Here is a 21295-nt window from a genome sequence, read left to right as displayed (position 1 = left end):
TTAAAGAGGTCTTTAGGTCTGAGGCTCCCAGCCTCTGGCCAACAGATAGGTTTGCCGTATTTCAAGCAGCGAAAATCTGGACACAAACAAATTGTTGACCTTTTTTCTTTTTGAAATTTGCTTTTCTGTTTAATCATATCATCAATGCATACTGTGTTACAGTCAAACACAAGGTAATAAGAAAAAACAACTTAAATATAACACATAGGTATAAGAGTAATAATCGTAATATAACTTATTCCTCCACTCTTATATACCTTGACTTTAACTCCCCTTTCACTCTTTCCTTGGTTTTCTATCTGATATCTTTTCAAACTGTGTTTTCTTACTAAATTGTTTTCATTACCATACCCTGAGTTTTTTCAGTTTCTCTCACTTATTTTCTTGTTATATTTTTTACATATAATCTGTATATAATGTTCAGTCTTCTTTTAGTTTCTTATCATCTTTATTTCTTAATCTGTTTGTCATGCTGGTGAGTTCTATATAATCTAATATTTTAAGGTGCCATTCTTCTTGTGATGGTATTGCATCTGTTCTCTACTTTTGTGTTACCAGAGTTTGGGCCGCTGTAGTCACATCCGTAATAATAATAATAATAATAATAATAATAATAATAATAATAATAATAATTTATTTATATCCCGCCCTCCCCAGCCGAAGCCGGGCTCAGGGCGGCTAACAACAATAAAACAGTACAAAAGTACAGCACAAACAACACTCTAAAATCATTCATTATAAAATTAATTCAAATCAAGCCACTGGCAACCATTGGGCCAGAGCTCCGCGAAGATTGCCGAGGGAGGGAGTCAGGCTGTGCCCTGGCCAAAGGCCTGGTGGAACAGCTCTGTCTTGCAGGCCCTGCGGAAAGATGTCAAGTCTTGCAGGGCCCTAGTCTATTGTGACAGAGTGTTCCACCAGATCGGAGCCACAGCCGAAAAAGCCCTGTCTCTAGTTGAGGCCAGCCTAACTTCTCTGTGGCCTGGGACCTTCAATATGTTTTTATTTGAAGACCGTAAGTTTCTCTGTGGGGCATACCAGGAGAGGCGGTCCCGTAGGTACGAGGGTCCTAGGCTGTATAGGGCTTTAAAGGTTAAAACCAGCACCTTAAACCTGATCCTGTACTCCACCGGGAGCCAGTGCAGCTGGTATAGCACCAGGTGAATGTGATCTTGCAGTGAAGACCCCGTAAGGAGTCTCGCTGCAGCATTCTGCACCCGCTGGAGTTTCTGGGTCAGTCTCAAAGGCAGCCCCATGTAGAGTGAGTTACAATAATCCAGTCTGGAGGTGACCGTCGCGTGGATCACAGTGGCTAGGTCAGGGCGAGAGAGGTAAGGAGCCAACTGCTTAGCTTGGCGGAGATGGAAAAATGCTGCATTTGTTATAGCTGCAATCTGCGCCTCCATGGAAAGGGAGGTGTTGAAGATTACACCCAAACTCTTAACGGACGGTGCTGGCACTAATTGTGCCCCCGCAGGAGATGGGAGTTGCCCCCCCAATCCCATATCGTCCCGTCCCAGCCACAGGACCTCTGTCTTTGAAGGATTTAGCTTCAACCAGCTCCCGCGTAACCATCCAGCCACAGCTTCCAAACATCTGGTCAGTGTGTCTGGGGCCGAGTCAGGATGGCCATCCATCAACAGATAGCGTTGGGTGTCATCGGCATACTGATGGCAACCCAGCCCAAAACTCCAGACAAGCTGGGCGAGGGGGCGCATAAAGATGTTGAAAAGCATCGGGGAGAGTATCACACCCTGAGGTACTCCACACACCAAGGAGTGGTGCGATGACAATTCCCCTCCCCCAAGTGCCACCCTCTGTCCCCGACCAGAGAGAAACGAGCACAGCCATTGAAGGACTGTGCCCTGGATCCCCACGTCGGCAAGGCGGTGGTCCAGGAGTTCGTGATCGACCATGTCGAAAGCTGCTGACAGATCTAGAAGAATCAGCAGCCCCGACCCGCCTCGATCCGGCTGTCTACGAAGATCATCTGTTAGGGCAGCCAGAGCCGTCTCGGTCCCATGACCAGCGCGGAAGCCGGACTGGAATGGATCCAGAGCAGATGTTTCATCCAGAATGTAGAGTGATTTTTTGAGATTTCTATTGTTATTATTCCCAGAAGGAAAAGCTTCTGGGTTTTTAGGAAATGTTCTTTTAAACATTTTCTTAAGTTCATTATAAATCATCTCCCAGAATTCTTTTATTATTCTGCAAGACCACCATGAATGATAAAATAAACATTTTAGAGTCAATGTAATTGTTGACCTTTTAAAAGAAAATTCCCAAAGTTGCAGAGCATTATTATTATTATTATTATTATTATTATTATTTTAGAAAAATGCCAAAGTTGTTGAGGAAACGAGTTTTCCAAACGTGTTTTTTGGTTATGTTGACAAAAATTCAGGATGAACTGTCGCTTTTCAGAAATTCCTCCCCAGACGTCACTTCCACTATTGAAATCCAGGTAATGTCCGGGAAAATCATGATTTATGGCAACCCTACCATACAGCAGGTTGTGTGTGGTGCCCAGTTTCTCTGGTTTGCAAATGTGCCCACAGGTCTAAAAAGGTTGGCACCCTGTTTGACAAGGTTTGACTGTGCTGATGTCAACAAAATGGTTTCTGTTCACAAGGCATTTGACTTCCCTCCTCTGAGTGAAAAGACTCTAGTGTTTATAGAAACTGTAGCATTGTCCTGCAAGAAATATTTACTCAGCTTAAGGCGTCCATTCGTGGGAAGAACCAAACTAATAAAGCTACCATCCACGGTGATTCCCATCTTTGAAAAGAAGGCTTTCGTTTTTTGCTTCCTTAACAACGCAGATTAGGAACTCGATCTCATCAACAAACCCTTGATTGTTGGTGTCGCACTTCAATACGTCTTGAGATTTAAGAACACCCTTGGAGTAAATTCAAAGGCTTCTTCCACACTCCGGGCAAGAGAAAACCGCAAAAGGCTAAATATGATCCGCTGTGGAAAGGAGAAAAAGCAGCCAGAAAAGAATTAAATCCAAGCACTTGTCTGGTTTCATATATAAAATTTCAACCTTCTCTTCCACAATGGTTGAAAGGCGTGAGTTCAAAGATGGAGAGAAATTGCAGCTGGCTTTGTTTTGCAATGCCAAGGAGGAGATCCTGTTAAACAGGAAGCTTAGGATCCTGGAGTCCATGAAGAAGCAGGCAGAAACCTCCTTCACTCTTGATCAAAGAATCTTGTACAACAGATTCAGCCGCAAGCTCAGGAGGTCAGAAGCGGCTCATGCCAAGCTGCACGGCAACAGAGACCTTGCCAAACAGCTTTCCCAGAGCCTCTTTCCAAATCTGCATACGGTTGTGACGGATGGTAGCAAAAAGGCGGTGAGAGTTATATTGCAGAATGAGGAAGCCTCCCGGGCTGTTTCAGCTCCGTGCAGAATCCAGACTCATCTGGCTCCGGTCTCCGTTGCCAAGAATCAGAGCTGCCAAGACTTGCAAGGTAAGGTAGCAGAGATTAAGGATCCACAGAGCTACCTTGGAGCTATTAAGGAAATTGATGCACAAAGAGGATATCACAGGAAGGATGTATCAGCTGCTAAAAAGGTTTCCATTTGCAAAAGGCAAACTGACTTAAGTGAGCCTATTGGCATTCTTGGATACAAAAGGCCCTTCACTGCCTGTCATCAGAAACAAGACAGGCTGTCCGATGTGAATTACAGATATCAAGGGATTTCAGAGAGAACTTATTCACAGCTACAGCATCCACAAACTGAGGCTACAGATCCTAACATGTCTTTGTGCCCTGAAGGACTTGTAAATAAAGGATTGAAGGAAGGCTTTCTGGAGCAAAAAAAAGGTATAAAGGGGGAAAGAAATAAAAAATTGAGACCTAACTCTAGAAATCTTTTCTTGGGGTTGGACAACACACCGCAGGGAAGATACTCCAGCATGGGAAATCACGTGATGGTAAACAATCATGGCAGTTTTAATAACAAAGTCAAGCTTTTTGTCCAGAAGATTGCAGCTTTAAAAAAGGAGGAAGACTCTACTTTACAAGATTATTATTCTGAGCGACTGGTAGAAAATTTAGGGAGTCAGGTGAAACAGGATTTTCTATGGGATACTCAACAGGAGCAGGCAAAATGGAATCCAGTAGGTCCGGAAACCAATCACCGAAGCATTACAATAAAGAATTTGGACAGGGATTTTATGAGAAAGGAAAGCCCTTTAGAAATTCTGATATGGGAATATTATAATGAGATTATTACTAAAGAGAACCTCATTGAAAGAAAGTGGTTGAACAATAATCCTTATCAACTGATCGTAAACTAAGGTTTGGTGTTTCCAATAATCTTTCACACACACCCTACAGTATTTAGCCCATATGATTTCAAGAGAAAATATGCGCTGGTAACTGTTGCTTAAAACCAGAAAGAGCCTTACCTGAAGGGATAGGATTTACTTAATATTTCTAATTACATGCACTCCCAAAACTTGCATTAAGTGCTCAGTGATCTACACTTATTCTGTTAGGCCCAATGTATCTTTTGACAGTTTGTCAAGGGGAGATAAATTTCAATCCCAGTGTAGAGATTGATAAAACAAGCAAACATATGCATATGAAGATCTGCTTAGGTAGGGTAATTTAATGTAATTGAAGAAAATACTTCAGTTGGGACTGGAGACCTACATGCAACTTACAAATATATCATGTCCTGATAATAAAATTATTTCTAATAATTATCAAGATGTTTACAGTCTGAGTGATTTATTAAATGTATTAGGGTAAAGGCGATAGGTGGCATCAGATTTGTTTGTGCATCAGGATTTCCTTACTCTCCTCCCCTTGATAGACCCCCAAGCCCCACTCAAGAGTTTGCAGACCATATACAACAGGTATCTGCAAGGGACAGAGGGAAACTCCACTCATCCAGTAGGGGATATGACCCAGTTCTTCCACCAAAGGAGAGAGGAACTTTGGCACATAGGCCAGAATCTTTCTTCCAACGTGCCACTTTACTAACCTTATACCGACATGAAACTGTGCCTTCTTCCAGATTCCCTTCTGCCTCTTTTCCATAAAACCAAACTTAGTGTCTGTTTTCTTTCCAAACTCAGTTGTTATATCCACAGCTAGATTATATTGTGGAGGGATGACATGGCTCAACTCATCACCTTTCAGAATCCACCTGGCAGAATCCAGGGCTCTTTTCCTGCTGCCACTGAGGTTGTTGCCATTTGTTGTATTAACGGTTGTGTCAGCTGCCATTAACGCAGTAGCATCAGGGAGAATGATAAGTCTTCCTTCTGGCCTTGACTTACACAGGTGGAAGCATCAAGGACTCCAATCCCAATTAATCCTTGTATTGGTTGTCTTCACCCTAGTTTATGCTAGAGCAACGTGCTAAAATGTGTAACAGTCCTCTCCTGAGCCACCTGAGTGGAAACTGCTCCCTCTTAAAAGGACAGGTTCCTGGGTATGGGAGTTAAACAGACTAAAATCCTTGATATGTATAGGTATTCTAAGAAAGAAAATCTAATAGAATTGGCCGCCCTAGATCCATCCTTTTATCGAGTCACAATGTTGTCTAGAGAAATTGGATTTGCAACCTGGAATTCTACACAGAAAGCTCCCCACAGAAGGGAATCTCTCTGCTCCACTGTAAGTGTTCATGTGAAGTTGCCTTACAGCCAGGGATGGAGAACCTGCACCCCCATAAGCAAAAAGTGGCCTGCCAGGCCTTTTTGGGACACGCCATGGACTTCATTTGTGAACTCAAGTGAATGACAGGTGGGAAGCCTTGCCTAACTTGTCAAATCTAACCCTCGGAGCCAAAAAGGTTCTGCACCCCTGCCTTACATCAGATCAGGATACAGTACAAGACACAGCATGAGTCATAGAATTGTAGAGTTGGGACACCAAGAGTCATCTAGTCTAACCCTTCCCCCCAGTTCCAACTATCTTATAATCGGCAGAGTTAGCAAGGCCACTGCTGGGTAATATCTGGCTGGTGCTGATTTGGAACAGAGTCTCCTCAGTAGTAGCTCCCTTCTTACGGAATGCTCTCCCTGATGAAGCTACTCGTAACTCCCTCATTAGTCACACCTGGGCAGAACTTTACAAAATCCATGTCTTCCCAGGTGTTTTGTGGCTAAAATATATTGTTCAAAATTGCCAGGGACTTGTTTAGCTGTGAGAATACAGGATTGTTTTAAAACTGTTTTTTAGAAGTTCCTTTCTCTTTGCTACTTTGCTGCCCTGGACTCCTTTGGCGAAAGGCCAGGACAGAAATTTAACGAATAGAAAGTAATGTTTATATATAGTATTACAAATGACCATTCACTGTACACAGTCCTAGATAAAAAGCACAGTCCGCTATCTCTCATCAGTGCTACTAATACACAGTATTGTATTCTTTAAAAAGGAGACACAGAAGTACAGTGGTACCTTGGTAGTTGAATGGCCTGGCTCCTGAAAAAACCGGCTCCCAAACGCCACAAACCCAGAAGTGAGTGTTCCAGTTTGTGAACGTTTTTCAGAACCCGAATGTCCGACGTGGCTTCCAATTGTGTGCAGGAAGCTTCTGCAGCCAACTGGAAGCTGTGCCTTGGTTTTCGAACCATTTTGAGAGTCAAACAGACTCCTGGAACGGATTAAGTCCGAGAACCAAGGTACCACTGTACAGGTAAACAGACTAGGTGCTCATGACCCACAACAAAATGTTGCAGTGTATCCTCCCTCCTAACAGGAGTGCTGCTCTCCAGAGCTTTGTGGTATTAGAAGGTGGCCTAGTGTAAGAACTTAAAAACCAATTAAATGTAGGAGGTGACTTCAACTACAACCCTCAACACGCATAATTACAACACAGCGTTAATCATGCTGAACAAATGGGACTCTCTTCTGAGTTGGCCTGCATAACAGCACTGTTAAGAGGAAATAGATCAATACAACATCTAGTGCCTTCTTAGGAGCCCCCAGAAAAGTTCATCATTTATCTATTAACATAGGAAAGTGTTTCAGCCATCAGAATTTCATCCCTTCAGGTGCCTATTTTAAAACTGCCCGTTAACTGAGGCATATACAAATAACCACAGAAATCACGGTATATGCTTAGCTCCTCCCACCCCCTGCTCTCACCTATAAGATGAGTAAAAAGCCCCACTAATGTCAAGACACATTTGAGAGTGGTAAAGGCCGTCAGTTTCAAGTGAATTGTTAAGGACAGCTTTATACCAAAGGGAGTCAATAAACATGGCAGTTTAAACACCAGTAACTCCAACGATACCAGAGTTAACTTACGAAACTAAGAAAATCACTTTTCTTCTTTGTCACTGGACCATGGTGGAAAACATCACTGTTTTATTTAGCATTATTGGTACATAACAGTTGCCTGTATCTATTACTAAAAAAAAATAATAAAATAATCCTGAAAGACACATTTTTTTTCTCCCTCAAATGAAATAATACCAATTCTGCACAAATCAAGCTGATTTGTTGTGTGTAGTAGTCAGGCATAGCAATCACCAAGGCACAAGCTCAGATCTGCACATCAGTTGTCACTTGCAGTTAAGACGAGGTATGCCAATTACATTGTCTTGGTTAAAAATGTACAGTCCCTTTATTTTATATTGTTACAGCGGCGATCACCAGAGTGCAGGGACAATCTGTAGAAAGGTAAGGGCTCCGTCCCTCTGATGTAGGATGCAGACTTAAAACACTCCAAACCTATGGCATGTTATGTAAGAGATGGAAGTGAGCTTAGGGTTTATTTCCGAGACATACAATGAATAATTGGGAGTATTACAATGCAAACTTGCCCTTAAAGATGTTTAATTATTCCCCCACCATTGCTAAACTGGGGTGGGGGTGGGGAGGTGAAGAATCCCTTGGCTGCACCACTGATCATACGATTTGAAAAAGGAACAACAATTCATTAAAATAACTTGCAGGGAAGACTGGATTGTCTATTTAAAATGTCAACATAATAGGCAATTAAAATTTCGTTTTAAGTGCACTTTTCATGCTTTTGATTATAGACCCAACGTTCCAATTTCTCCAACAACACATTTCGTCCTACTCTAATGCTGTTTGGCTGAAAATGCACTTTTCCCAGTAAACAACTTTTTTTTTAAAAAAAAGAAAAGACAAAACCCAACCTAACTATGTTTACGCTTTCATACAGCTAGAAACCTTGCTAATTAAAAACACTGTATGCTACAAGACAAGACATGTGAAAGACAACATATATATTGAAATGAGATTTTTTTTTTTTAATCGTTGTGCTGTGACTAAAGTAAAAGTTCTCAAAGGCTGCAGTTAAACATTCCAAAGTTCTCCCTTCCATTTTTTATTGAGTCTAAAGATTTTTCCACACATTTCTTTGGGGGCTAGAACAGCAGTCATTGCATCACACCAGTTCGCTTTCCAAGACTTCAAGTTTCAAAAGCAAAACTGTCCAAAAAAGTACAGTTCTTGATTTTTGATTTGATTAAACTGGGACGAAAAATGTAGCACATACTTAAAAAGGTTACACAATCTACAAATGATGGCAATATTTTTCCTCGGGAGAGTACAGTTTCGTTTTCTTGTAAATACTCAAAAAAGAAAAGAAAAAAAAAGAAAGAAAAAGGCTCAACTTCAAGCAGTAATAAACACAAGCAAAAGTGATTTAACCCTTTAAAATAAATATTCAGGAAAACCTCTCTGTACATACAAGTGAAAGAATATGTAACACTTTCACGCTAAAAGAAAAATAATTTGTTCAAAGAAGCAGCTGAAATCTGCTGTTCCAGCCCAATGTCCCCAAGTGAAGAAGGGGGCACAGACACGAGTGACTACTGTAGCTCTCTATATCTTATGGCCTTTTTGTGGGGGTGGGGTGGGGGTTATTTTATTTATTTATTTTGGACAGGGACACCATCACCACCAAATCTTTTTAATCCCTTTTGTTATTTTATTTATTTTCGTTACAGCATGCCAAATCCTTTGGCATATGTGATGGCCTTCAACAATCTCTCTTTAAGTTTTTCTTTGCTGGAGTACTCTGGAAGTAGAAGGACATTAAAGCATGTGTGAGACGTCGGTAACCTACGGAGAAAGGGAAGAGGAGAAAACGATCAGGTCACGGGAGAGTGGAACACAAAACGCACAAGCCATTACTGTCGCTCTTCTCAAATCAACAACTAGTACAGTCGTACCTCGGAAGTCGAACGGAATCCGTGCCGGAAGTCCGTTCGACTTCCAAAACATTCGGAAACCAAGGCGCGGATTCCGATTGGCTGCAGGAAGCTCCTGCAACCAATCGGAAGCTGCATCGGACATTTGGGTTCCAAAGAACCTTCGCAAATCAGAACACTCACTTCCAGGTTTGCGGCATTTGGGAGCCAAAACATTCGACTCCAAGGCATTTGACTTCCAAGGTATGACTATAGTGGGGACTGAGGGGGAACTCAACTCAGAAAGAGGCTTAAAACATATTTTTTTTACACTTGCTGCATGATATACTTAAATTTCTGAATTTTAAAGTAAGATTTACGTCAAACGAGTTTACCTTTCTGTGTCGGGGCCATTTTTGGCTATAATCATCTTTAGTTTTCCGAGTCCTCCTACTGGGGCTCTGTCTGTGCCTGTTGTAAACTGGAGGAATAGTCTTTTTTGCTCGTCTGTAAATGAATGGACTATTTCCCAAAATTCTCTGTTGAAGCAAAAATGAAAATAAATAAATATTCTGGGCACAGCAAAACGTCTTGTGCTGCTTATATCTTGCCCTTAACCTTAGAAGTAGCAAATGCAAGTGTACTCTATCAATATACAGTGGTACCTCTGGTTACGTACTTAATTCGTTCCGGAGGTCCGTTCTTAACCTGAAACCGTTCTTAATCTGAAGCACCACTTTAGCTAATGGGGCCTCCCACTGCTGCTGCACCGCCGCCGCACAATTTCTGTTCTCATCCTGAAGCAAAGTTCTTAACCCAAGGTACTATTTCTGCGTTAGCGGAGTCTGTAACCTGAAGTATATGTAACCTGAAGCATATGTAACCCAAGGTACCACTGTTTTGTTTAAGAGTGTTTTCAAATGCAAAAATACTATATAAAGAGGCACACATATATCTCAGTCCAGGTAGGGGAATATGGTGTTTCTGAATGTATATTCCTACCTGACTGAAGAACTGCATTCACATTTACTCAAACACCTACAGACTTCTACTCAGCTGCAGTGGTCTGTTTTAGGGCTTTGGATGGGGATGAGGACAGTGGATGGCAGTCTACCTTCTCATTTCCCACACTGCCTAAGTTACCTAACGCTCCCCCTTTCTCATCACTATCCTTAGCTGTTGAGAGCGCTAGCATGAACATACTAGCACGTGACGCAAAATTTGAGAATGGGTCCTCCACTGTTTTTGGCAAGTACAAAACTTTTCCAAATAGCCATGTTGATTACAAAACAGAAGTTGCTACTATATGACCAGGCAAGGCTCTAGGAAAAGCTATTTGGGGGAGCCCATAAAGTTCAAAGACCATTATTAGGCGAACAAGGATGTAATCCATGCAACATAGGCTCTGAAAGCTGGGAGGGACAATTTTTTTTTTGGGGGGGGGAGCATCCCCTCCCCTTTGCTACTCTTGAAGTCATCCTTCTACATGTGATTTTTTGACCTATGTCTAAGACATCAGATCTTCTGGTTTAACCACAGAATGGACAAGAAAAAAAGATCTAGTATATTTTAAAACGGGAAGCCTTAAACACATCTCTTTTTTGTTTTCTAAACTGTGCATTATCTGGTACATTTGTGTCGTAATTTAGCTATTCACACCACTTGCTAACAGGCAGAGTTTTCTCCATTCACCCACAGAAAAACTTAAACCTCCTACCTAATAATTAGAGAGTCTCTGGTATAGCCGCCATCATACTCCGTAGTTTCTTCTAGAGCTTGAAAGTCTAGATTCTATAAATACAAGACATCGTATCACCACCTCAGACTTTAGATATTCAGCAGAGAGCAAATTATTGTCTTTTGCACGTTTCAAGTGCCTTACCCTACTTCCGCAAATGAGCAATTCAATCTCTTCGGGTCTAAATAAATATTTTAGGGGAGATTCGTTGGTTACCATGTGGAATCCTCTTCGAAAGGCCTTAAACTGCTTCTCTACTGATTTGTTGAGAATGTAGTCAGAATACAGATTCACAAATTCCTGTTTAATAAAAAGACAAATAATGCAAGGTTTCCTCGGTGGTCAAGTGCGAATCTTTCTTTCAACTAACAAGTGGCTACAGGAGAGAAATAGGAAGAACTGCTGCCAAAAATCAGAACAGACTCCTCCCTATTTAATAACTTATATTTAAATCATTCAGGCTGCTAATAATTTTGAGCTTTCCCCAAATAAATCCTATTTCTTTTCACTCCATCCACGAAATCAAGTGGTTTACAAAACAAGCCACAGAGAATGTTTCACATCATCAACTACTTCTAATAAAGGTATTTAAAAATCTAATAAATAATAACAATAACAACAACAATTGATACCCTGTCTATCTTGCTGCGTTTTCCCAGCCACTCTGGGCGGCTTCCAGCAGAATATAAAAACATAATAAAACGTTAAAAACTTCTGAATACAGGGCTGCCTTCAGATGTCTTCTAAAAATTGTGTAGTTCTTTATCTCCTTGACATCTGATGGGAGAGTATTCCACAGGGAGGGCAGTACCGCAAGAATTTCCCCAAAAAATCACTTCTCAAAATCATAATTTATCAGAATCCCCTTCTCAGTGGTTCATCCTATACTCCCTCTCTCATTATCTTTTGCTAGCAGGCAGAGATGCTTTCATTCATATAGCCTTTGGGCCTTACAAGTTGACTTGTTATGGCAATTGTAAGTCTGCTGAAATTAGTTGAACTGGTGGCATTTCTTTCAGTTTTGTTGGTATGTTTCACTCAATTTATTTTCACGCTTTTGATTTATTTTGCTTTGTATTTTATTGCTGTTAGTCACCTTGAACACTATTTGTTGTCATACAAATTTAGCAAATGAGAAAATACAACTTTCTGACAGCCTCAGCAGAGATCATGCAAATGAGCTTAATTTATATAAATGCATACAAGGTGTGTTTCTATCTGTTCTCCTGGAATATTGATCAGGTAATCACTCAGCAACTGGTGGCACTGCCCATTCAAATTACCTTTCTGTTTTCATTTGTAATAGGGATTTTATCTCCATTTTCCTTTAAATCGTGCATCATTGGATTACCAAAGAGATCCGTATGAGATATCTGGAAGGTTATCATCATATCATCTTCCACGCTTCCCTCATACTGCAACAAGTCTCTTAAGCTTTGATAGAGAACCTAAAATGAAACAAGACATATTTCATAAGGCTTTAAACCCCCAGCAACAGACCTGGTAATTATGCAGTATGCACGAACGTTATGGGTCAAACTGTATGTTTTTACTTACACCCATGTCAGTTTCCAGATTTAAATGAAAAGCAGCTATAGGATACTGTGAATCAGATCACAGCAACTGTGGAGGAGAGAGCTCTTTAATCCTTTATTCAAAGGCTGTTTTTCCTATCCAAATCACCTTCATGTGCTGTTTTTCCACAGGCAGGGAAGAGATCCCCACATCCCAGTAGGTGGAAAAGCAGCAAGGGGAGGACAATTTTGAATGGAAAAAGATCTTTACAACCCCTTGCCTACTGTTCTGATCAAGGTTGTGGCCTCCCAGAGCTGCCTTTCATTTAAAAAAAAAAATGCACACAGTAAGATACTGTTTCAGGCAAGTGTGTGTGTGGTTTTTTTTTTTGTGGTAACCAAAGCTTAACAATGGCTATAAGTGGAGTCTGATAAAGAGCGGGGGAGGCGGGCGGACACACCTCCTTTTGCATTTGGAGAAGTAGTTGTCCTATTTTTACCATCCATAATTTCCAATAGATTTTCAGCTAAAGGAAACTTTGGAACAGATGCAAGTTTCTGTTTTGGAATGAAATAACACCGAGAACATCACTGGCATCGTTTGCTTTCACAACTGCATTGTGAAGTTTCAGAAAGCTAGTTTCGAAACTGTTGCGATCGTCCTTATAACTCAGCTGCCAATATGGCTTGCCGCCACCCTATACATTTAAGATCTCAGCTGCTTAGATAAGACAAACAGGTTAAGTGACCCAGTCACCCTCCCTTCCACACACACGCTCCCCTCTTCTCCAGTACTGGCAAAGCACATTTGTGTTGACAGTACAGGTCTCTTGACACTGCACATTGTGCAGCCTTTTCCTTGAGCACCATGTTCTGTAATAACAGGTGACTTGAAGTGTTGCTAAATGCTGACTTTTCTAAAATGCCCATTAAGCAAACTGTCGCAGGACTAAGAGCTGGTGTGGATATGTGTAGTGAAGCAGCAAACAGTGGGAGCTGTGAAGTCACCAGTTTAAACACTGTCTCTGTCATGAACTACTAAGCAAGCAACACTCTCAACTTTGGTCTCTATTATGCAATTTTGAGACAATGGCCACTGATGTTTCATGCAAGAGAACACTCAGAGTGTGTCACACTGCCAACAACAACAACAACTCAGAATGTAAGTACAGATTTCCAAATGTAATTATCAACTTACAGGGTGAGAGTCTGCCAGGTCACGAAAAGTTCCTTTTTTGCCCATTAGTTTCCTGTAGACAACCATTGGGAAATGGACATCCAGAATGCAGTTATTGTAAATGGCCAGACCCAGCACAATTCCAATCAGTGTAAACTGTCCCTCAGTTTCAAAAGACGATGGGTTAAACCAAAACAATTTTGTAGACTCATCATAAGTGAACATTCCTATAAAAAAGCATGTCAAAATTAATACTGGTGAATTGAATAGCAAGACTTTTTTAAAAAAGAAAAAAACATGAAAGCTTAATTTTTATTATTTTTGTTACTTAATAAATTTGTATCTGAAGATTGCAGGGCGGTTTACAACATAACAATATAAAAAACACACAAAAATACATAATAAGAATAAGAACACATCAATCAATAATTTCCCCTCCCAGAACACATTTAAAAAGGCATCAGATGTCACTAAAATAATAATAACAACAACAACAACAACAACAACAACAACAACAACAACAATTTATTATTTGTACCCCGCCCATCTGGCTGTGTTTCCCCAGCCACTCTGGGCGGTTTCCATAGAAACCAAAGATACACTAAAATATCACACATTAAAAACTTCCCTGAAAAGGCCTGGTGGAAGAAGAATATTTTCACTGGGCGCCTAAAGATGTATAAACCTGGAGGGAGAGCATTCCACAAATGGGGAGCCATTGTAGAAAAGGCCTGTTTTCATGTTGTCACCTTCTGGGCCTCTTGTGGAGGAGGCACATGAAGAAATCCACCTGTTATTTAGTCACAGCTTAGTTCACAGCATCATCCGGACTTCATTCAAAAGTCCCCATGTATAATAAAGCTACCATAATATTCCAAAATCCACTGAAACACACACTCTCTCTCTCTCTCTGTGTGTGTGTGTTGGAAATGGGTGCTTAAACATTCCATGACATACACACTATCTGCACAAGAAGAGATAACATTTTATGGAGAAGGCAGCTAGCTACAGCTGGCTTCCGGTGGGCTGGTGAGCACTCAAAACCAAGGCACACTTGCATGTAAAAATGGTGTACCATTCCCTAGAAGGGATGACATGTCATTTTGCTGAGTTGTCACAAGATGGTGTCTAAGGAAGGGTACACAAGCTACAAGTAAAAACAAAAAAACCTAGAAAGATGGGTTTTCATATGGATCAGGAAAGAGTAGGTAACTGTTAAGAAGACGAGACACAAGCCATTTTGCATATTAAATAAATATGAAGTTAATTACGTACCAATATCCGGGTTGAAGATTTCCTCTACAACTAGTTGGAAAAACTCTTTGGAAACTCCTCCTTCATCAACCCCTTGTTCTCCTTCAAATTCCACATACAATTGCTTTTTCAAATCTGCTGGATTTTCCATGGCAATCATTTCTAACTATTGAATAAGAAACAAAACGTTCCTTAGTACATCCTATTTTATAGGTCACCATGCTGTGGATATACTAAACAGCCCCACCTCCCTCTACTACAACATGCACAAACAAAAATGAAAGCTGTTGTTTTATCTTAGAAATATATTTTAACAACATAAGGAATAGCAAGACTCAGAAAACGAAGCAGTTTGTTGCAAGTGATTCAGGGTAACGGTCACAATAAATACATGCCATAGAAAATATTTATAGTCTGTTATACAGAACAGCAGGGGACATAATGAGGTTCACAGTGAGGTTCACAGTGAGGGGGGTGGACAATGTGACCCACTTTGGGCTCATCCCATTGTGGTGTCAAAGAAAAAAAAAAGGAGGGGATGAAGTTAACTGGGAAGGCCTGCAAGCACTGTGCACATGCCTAGAGAATGTTTTGGATGTATCTGCTAGACCGGGATGGAGGAATATAACACCACCACCACCACTCTGGGTGACTTCCAACAAAAGATTAAAAATACATTTAAACATCAGTCATTAAATACTTCCCTAAACAGGGAAAGAGGAAACAGGGTTCCCAAAGTGCTCTTGGAACTATCCCCAAGGGTAGGAACCATCCCTCTAGTTGCTGCTTCAGAATCAGACCTTTAGGCTCAGAGTTTGAGGGGATTACTGTCATCTCCAGCGACTAGTACCGTTCCCGCAGCAATAGCTGAGGATGACTCCCATTGTCTCAAAGCCTTGCACAAATCCTACAGAGATCTCTCCTTTAGGACACACAACAGTTTTAACTTTTAGATTCAAACTTAAAAATAGCCCACAGGATCTTAGAGTACATCTTACAAGTTCATATTCTGCATAAGCCTTAAAAGGAGCCTTGAAGATAGACATGACAGTATCCGCAAAGGATCAGAAGCCACAATCTACACAGTGGCTTGAATCCTTAGACAAAGAACTTCACAGAATAGATGCTTCTCCTTCCCTCCACCCCAGCTGCTTATCGCAAAATCTTCTGGAGCCCTCCCATCCTTTTAGGTTGCATAAGTGTCCATAGGGGAAGGAAAATGTTTCTTCTGCAAGATTCCTCAAGATTCCTTGATTTCTATCCTAGAATTGTAGAGTTGGAAGGGACCATGAGGGTCATCTCGTCCAACCCCCTGCAATGCAGGAATCTTTTGCCAATGTGGGACTCAAACCCACAACCTGGAGATTAATAGTTTCATGCGCTACCAATGGTAAGTTAACCAGTACCATATTTTTCCGTGTATAAGACTAGGTTCCCCCCCTTAAAAATGTCAAATATTGGGAGGTGTCTTAATACTCTGGGCCATCTTCCCCCATTTTCTTAAATCTGAGACTTATACATGGGGGCCTCTTACAGACGGAAAAATGTGGTAAATATTTAAAATCCAATCCAGCTTAAAAGGGAGGAGTAGACCAGGGAGTTTGCTGGTTTGTTAGACAGCTGGTGCTCCATGTGTTATTTATTAAGCTGAGCATTGTGTGCAGGTAAGAGTGAACAAACACTAACTGCTTCAGGTCTGAATTGGCATCTCTCTGTTGAGCACAGGAAGGTCACACATGAGGCTCAAGGTGGCTTCTTCATGTGGCACTAAACTATGGTTTAGCATGTGTGAGCAAAATTCTGTAGAGTTGGGGCACATTTAATACAACTCATGCCCATATTTTTGCATTTATCCCAGTTTCTTGAAATTTTTCTTCTGCACCACTAGATTGGATATCTATATGTAGCCTTCAAAGTAGAAGGCTTAAAATATCTATTTATACAACAAGGCCTACTGAATCCGAACTGACACTGTTAACACTTCAATATGATTAAGAAAACTGACAACTGGTTCAAACCCAAGTGAACCATGCTGCTCCTTGATACAGATGATGGGAAAAAGTCACCAGCTAATCTAGCCAGGAGCAAGTTTGATTCCAAAACATTCCATCACCCACCATACTGCAGAAATAATAAAAAACCACTAAGATTATCAAGGGAAAGTTCTCTCTCTATTGCACAACACTTTGTACTGCCCAGTTTCTCATTGCTAAGTTTTCTGAAGCCTTACAGGGGAAAGAACTGTAGAGAATGATCTTCTGACCCTCACAGGACGCAATTAATGCTATTTACTGGGTTAACACAAACTTTCTTGACTCCTCTAAGAAGGAAATGTAACACATAAAATGTGTACCATCATTGAAATTGGGGCAACGTTTTACTTTTGTACTACGGAAAGGTATCTCATTTAATCCAGCCACTTGGAACAAGGTCATTAGAATATGATTGGAGCAATTAAATATAAAAAGGCGATAAAGAACTTTGCTTTACGAGTAGACATTTTTACTGACACGAGATATGCAAGAAGAGTTTTATGGAGTGAAGCTGTATGCAAATCAATCAGTTAGGCAAAATGTTTCAACCAACAATGGCCTTGTTCTCACATCCCAGCAAACCATAGTTAATGGTTTATGGCAGCGGTTTTCAACCTTTTTGAGTCCTCGGCTCCCTTGACCAACCACATTCTTTTTGCAGCACCCCTGCGGGGCTCAGGAGCCCAGTTATTGTCTGCAGAGCTGGCAGCCTCTCACCATTTTTCGAACACCCTCCCATGTGGAGTGTTCCTTCAGCCTCCTCTTCTCTCCTCTGGAGTCCTCCGGAGTCCTCCGGGCAGTTGCTGCAGCCGCCCCTGGTCTCTGAGCTGCCCCCTCCCCGCCCCAAAGAGAGGTGCCTCCCAGAGACACCATTCGCCTGAGGAGCTGCAACAAACAGCTGTGCACGTCTTTGGGAGGCAGGGACTCGAGAAGGCATCAGAGGGAGGGAGGGAAGGAAAGAGGGACAGAGGCCAGTGCTGTCCATGGCACCCCTGACCATCATTTAAGGAACCCCAGGGTGCCACGGCACAGTGGTAGAAAACCACTGGTTTATTGTGACCACACTGATCTTGGCCACTTTGCGTCTCTGCAGCTTATGCTGGGAGGAAACAAAACTGAACTACTGTCTTAGTGTGACATTTAAAGCAGGGATTGTAGTTTGTTTCACTCTCTAACCAGGATGTGTAGCCAAGATTTGTTTTTGTCTTGCTTGTTGGGAGCAAAACAGTCCGTGTCTCCTGGTTTTGACATAATGCGAAGTCACAAATCCTGGTTTATATCCTCTGTGCGCCAGTAGGTGAGAGTCATATTGTCCAGATATGCACATTCATACCAAACTATTGCCTACAGTTTCCAAAGACATGTGAATCGGGCTAATATATTCTATGTCATGGAGGAGGAACCTTCAGATCATGGGCAAAACAAGGCCCACAAGGCAATTTCCCCACCTGCCCCACTCCTTACATCATATGACATAAGGTGAAGGGCAGGTAAGGTCACAGCTACACAAAAGCAACCGGGAGCCTTAGAATGCAACCCCAATTCTTCTTCTGCAAATGGGGCTTGCATCCAGAGGCTTTTAAATTTGGTACCAAATGCAAGCACTTGCAAGCTCCCGATCAGAGCTCCTGAATGGAGCCAATCCCTGTTGAATGCAAGCCACACTTCCAGCAGGAGTCATTGCAGCCTTGGCTTGAATTTAAGCCACAACTGCAAGGAAACAACTGGGCGAGCACTTAGAAGTGTCAAATTACTTGATATCAGGTGTTTAGTGGAGAACCTGGCAGTTCCCACTCTGTTGAGCTACAAGTTTTAAGTCTATCTTCACTAACCTGGTGCCATCCACATGAAAGGCAGCAGGTTGCCAAAGGCTGCTTTAATTGAACATCTGTTTTGAATCTATAGTTTAGAGAAAGGTTACTCTGTGATGGTTACAAGGCCTTGCAAAACAGAAGCGAATAGTTATTTCTTAAATATATGTGAAACCAAATTTTCAAATAGATATTAGACCGAGTCTGACCATGAATGCACAAGAATTAAAAGTTTATAAGGGCACTTTGTCAGCGTTCAGAGTAGGAAGGTAGTTGCCCAGTAATTAGGAAAGTTTATTGTTTCAGGATGCATCTTGGGTGTAGTAAGGTACACGATACATACTTGACAATTTAACGGTGGTACTCAAGTCACAATGTAAATGTGTTGTACATAAAATGGAAAGGCTAACAAAAGGCAGCCAATATCCAAGGCCGAGGAAAAATTTACTTGCAGAACAGGAATAGGATTTCTGATACTATAAATCCAACTGCACTACTGAGCAAATGAAAAACAGAAAGACATCCAGCTTAGAATAGAGCTGAGTCAAACTAGATAAACACACACATTAAATATAGCAGCCTTAAACTAGGTTTTATAGAACACAATGTTCCATTTTATTTGTAGGATCAATGTAAACAGGTTCTGGCGAGAATTCTGTCCTAAGAGTTTGGACACTTACTAAGTGAATTATAGATTTGCAAGAGCTGAATGTGAGCTGTAATGCAGCTTTCTCCTGCAGCTACACTGGATCAGGGCATGTGCACCCCCACCATTGTGGAACAGAATGCCAGAATCAAAACAAGTTGTGACCAAGGTTATCCCTTCTGCTACTGGCAATCATTTAGATACTCAAAAGCGCAATTGCAGGATTATTGCCATGGCAAATACAAGTTTTACTGCAATTCCAAATTCTGTGACTGCCAGTAAAGAAACTTAGTTCTGGGATGTGTGTACAGATACAGTGTGCATGTGTCTGGAGTGGCCACAACAATGGCAGGCATGGAGGATTGGCCAAGGATCAACACATCCCTTGGACAGAAAAAGGCTTGCCATTCCTGATGCAGCACTTCCTACCAATACTTCTGGAATTCAACCACCAAAGAGGGATCAAATTATCCCACTCATAGGGGCATATGAAGGCGCCTTTTCACTCTTAATGAAATAGGACATGCAACAAATTTAAAATCTCAAACTTTCAGACTAGTGCAAAGCTGCAGATTCATGTTTTCCCCTCCCATGCATGAAAAATTATCTGAGGTAAACGGCAGCTGGCTTTCTCAGCTTCACTCAGGATGACAACACCAAAGTCTTCAGACCAACCCAGAGCTTTGCACTATTTATGACTTGATCAAGTTAGCAGGTCTAAATAAGGAGACTCTTATCACCGCTGCATAAAATGTTGACTTTTTGATGTTTGCTGAAAATGTTTTCTCCCAAGCCTTTTCAAATTAGTCTATTTCTGCAGTTTTGTGATGCTTTTATGATTTAATATTGTTTTATTATCTATATTATGTTTTATATTCTATTTCTATGCAGCAAAATAAATATAACCTAGTTTAAATAAAGTCAAGTCAAATGAATGTACAGTAATTAGAAGGCAGTGGGTTGCATCTCCCCTGTATACCCTTCAAAATCTTCCCTATAGGGTCTACCAATGGGGGGCTGCAGGAGAGAAGAGAGAAGGGGAAAGCTCTGTTTCACCAGTGGAACAGGACCACTTGATACCACTAAATGTTAATGCAACTGCACATTATTCTTACACGCTAGATGCTAGCACCAGCACCAGAATTGCAGTTAAACTCTTTAACCTAAGTGACACAGGTCTCGGGAGACTTGATTCACGTCTCCTTCCCCTATCAGGGACTGCTCATCTTTCCTATCACAAACTGAAGAACCTGCATTCTAGGAAAAAAGCACGAACCATATTTTCTATTCCTCTAACCAAACTCAAGAGGTCACTGCTGGAAAGCTACTGTGAAACTTTAGTAACCTACACAATAGAGATGCAAAGCTCAATACAGTACTCCATGAAGTTTTGTTCCCCAGATGTCAGGCTGTTAACCCAAGACATGTGTTCAGACAATGACAAATTTGCTTACTAACACCTCTTGGTGCTATGTAGACCACTGGTTTGAAGACTAGCTTTATTAAGACTGAATGGGAGATTTTTTAATGGTTCCAGTTACGGCTTTGTGAGGGGCACGTTGAGCTTCAAACAGTTAAGATGAACCACAGAAAGGCTTGCGATGAAGGGGCTAGGGGTTTATACCACCAGTTCTGTGGGGCAAATTGCCTCTTCTCTACAAGAAAGGGAATTCTGGCTGAACACCAGGAAGAACTTTCTGACAGTTAAGAGCTCTTCGACAGTGGAACCGTTTCCGTCGGTTGTGGACTCTTCTTCACTGGTGGTTTTTAAGCAGAGATTGGATGCCCATCTGTCATGGATGCTTTAGCTGAGATTCCTGCATTACAGGGGATTGGATTGGATAACCACTGGGGGGCCTTTCAACTCTACAATTCTATGATTCTACATGTGTATGCATGTCGTGGAGGCGGGAGATGTCTTTGGGAAGGAACAACAACAATCAGTTCACACACAGGGAGGGAAAGGCTTTAATAAGTTTTACAGAAGGTGG

At 41.4% G+C, this 21295-nt stretch overlaps 1 protein-coding gene across 5 annotated transcripts in view; it reads right to left on the bottom strand.

Annotated features, from left to right (window-relative positions):
* Positions 1-7313: 7313 nt before the first annotated feature.
* Positions 7314-21295, bottom strand: part of UBE3A (ubiquitin protein ligase E3A) — a 34664-nt gene continuing 20682 nt past the window's right edge. For all 5 annotated transcript variants that reach the window (XM_081858967.1, XM_081858969.1, XM_081858966.1 and 2 more), the window contains 7 exons: positions 14836-14980; positions 13582-13787; positions 12153-12317; positions 11014-11169; positions 10849-10922; positions 9527-9670; positions 7314-9063 (listed from right to left, as the gene is read on the bottom strand). In XM_081858967.1, coding sequence (XP_081715093.1) covers positions 8943-9063; positions 9527-9670; positions 10849-10922; positions 11014-11169; positions 12153-12317; positions 13582-13787; positions 14836-14980 — 1011 coding nt within the window. In that variant the 3' untranslated portion in view covers positions 7314-8942. The remainder of the gene's footprint in view (positions 9064-9526; positions 9671-10848; positions 10923-11013; positions 11170-12152; positions 12318-13581; positions 13788-14835; positions 14981-21295) is intronic.

Source organism: Podarcis erhardii (genome assembly GCF_964252035.2).
Source record: "Podarcis erhardii genome assembly, chromosome: 4".
NCBI lineage: Eukaryota > Metazoa > Chordata > Lepidosauria > Squamata > Lacertidae > Podarcis > Podarcis erhardii.
The sequence above is the reverse complement of the archived record's forward strand: the minus strand, read 5'-3'. Positions and strand labels throughout refer to the sequence as shown.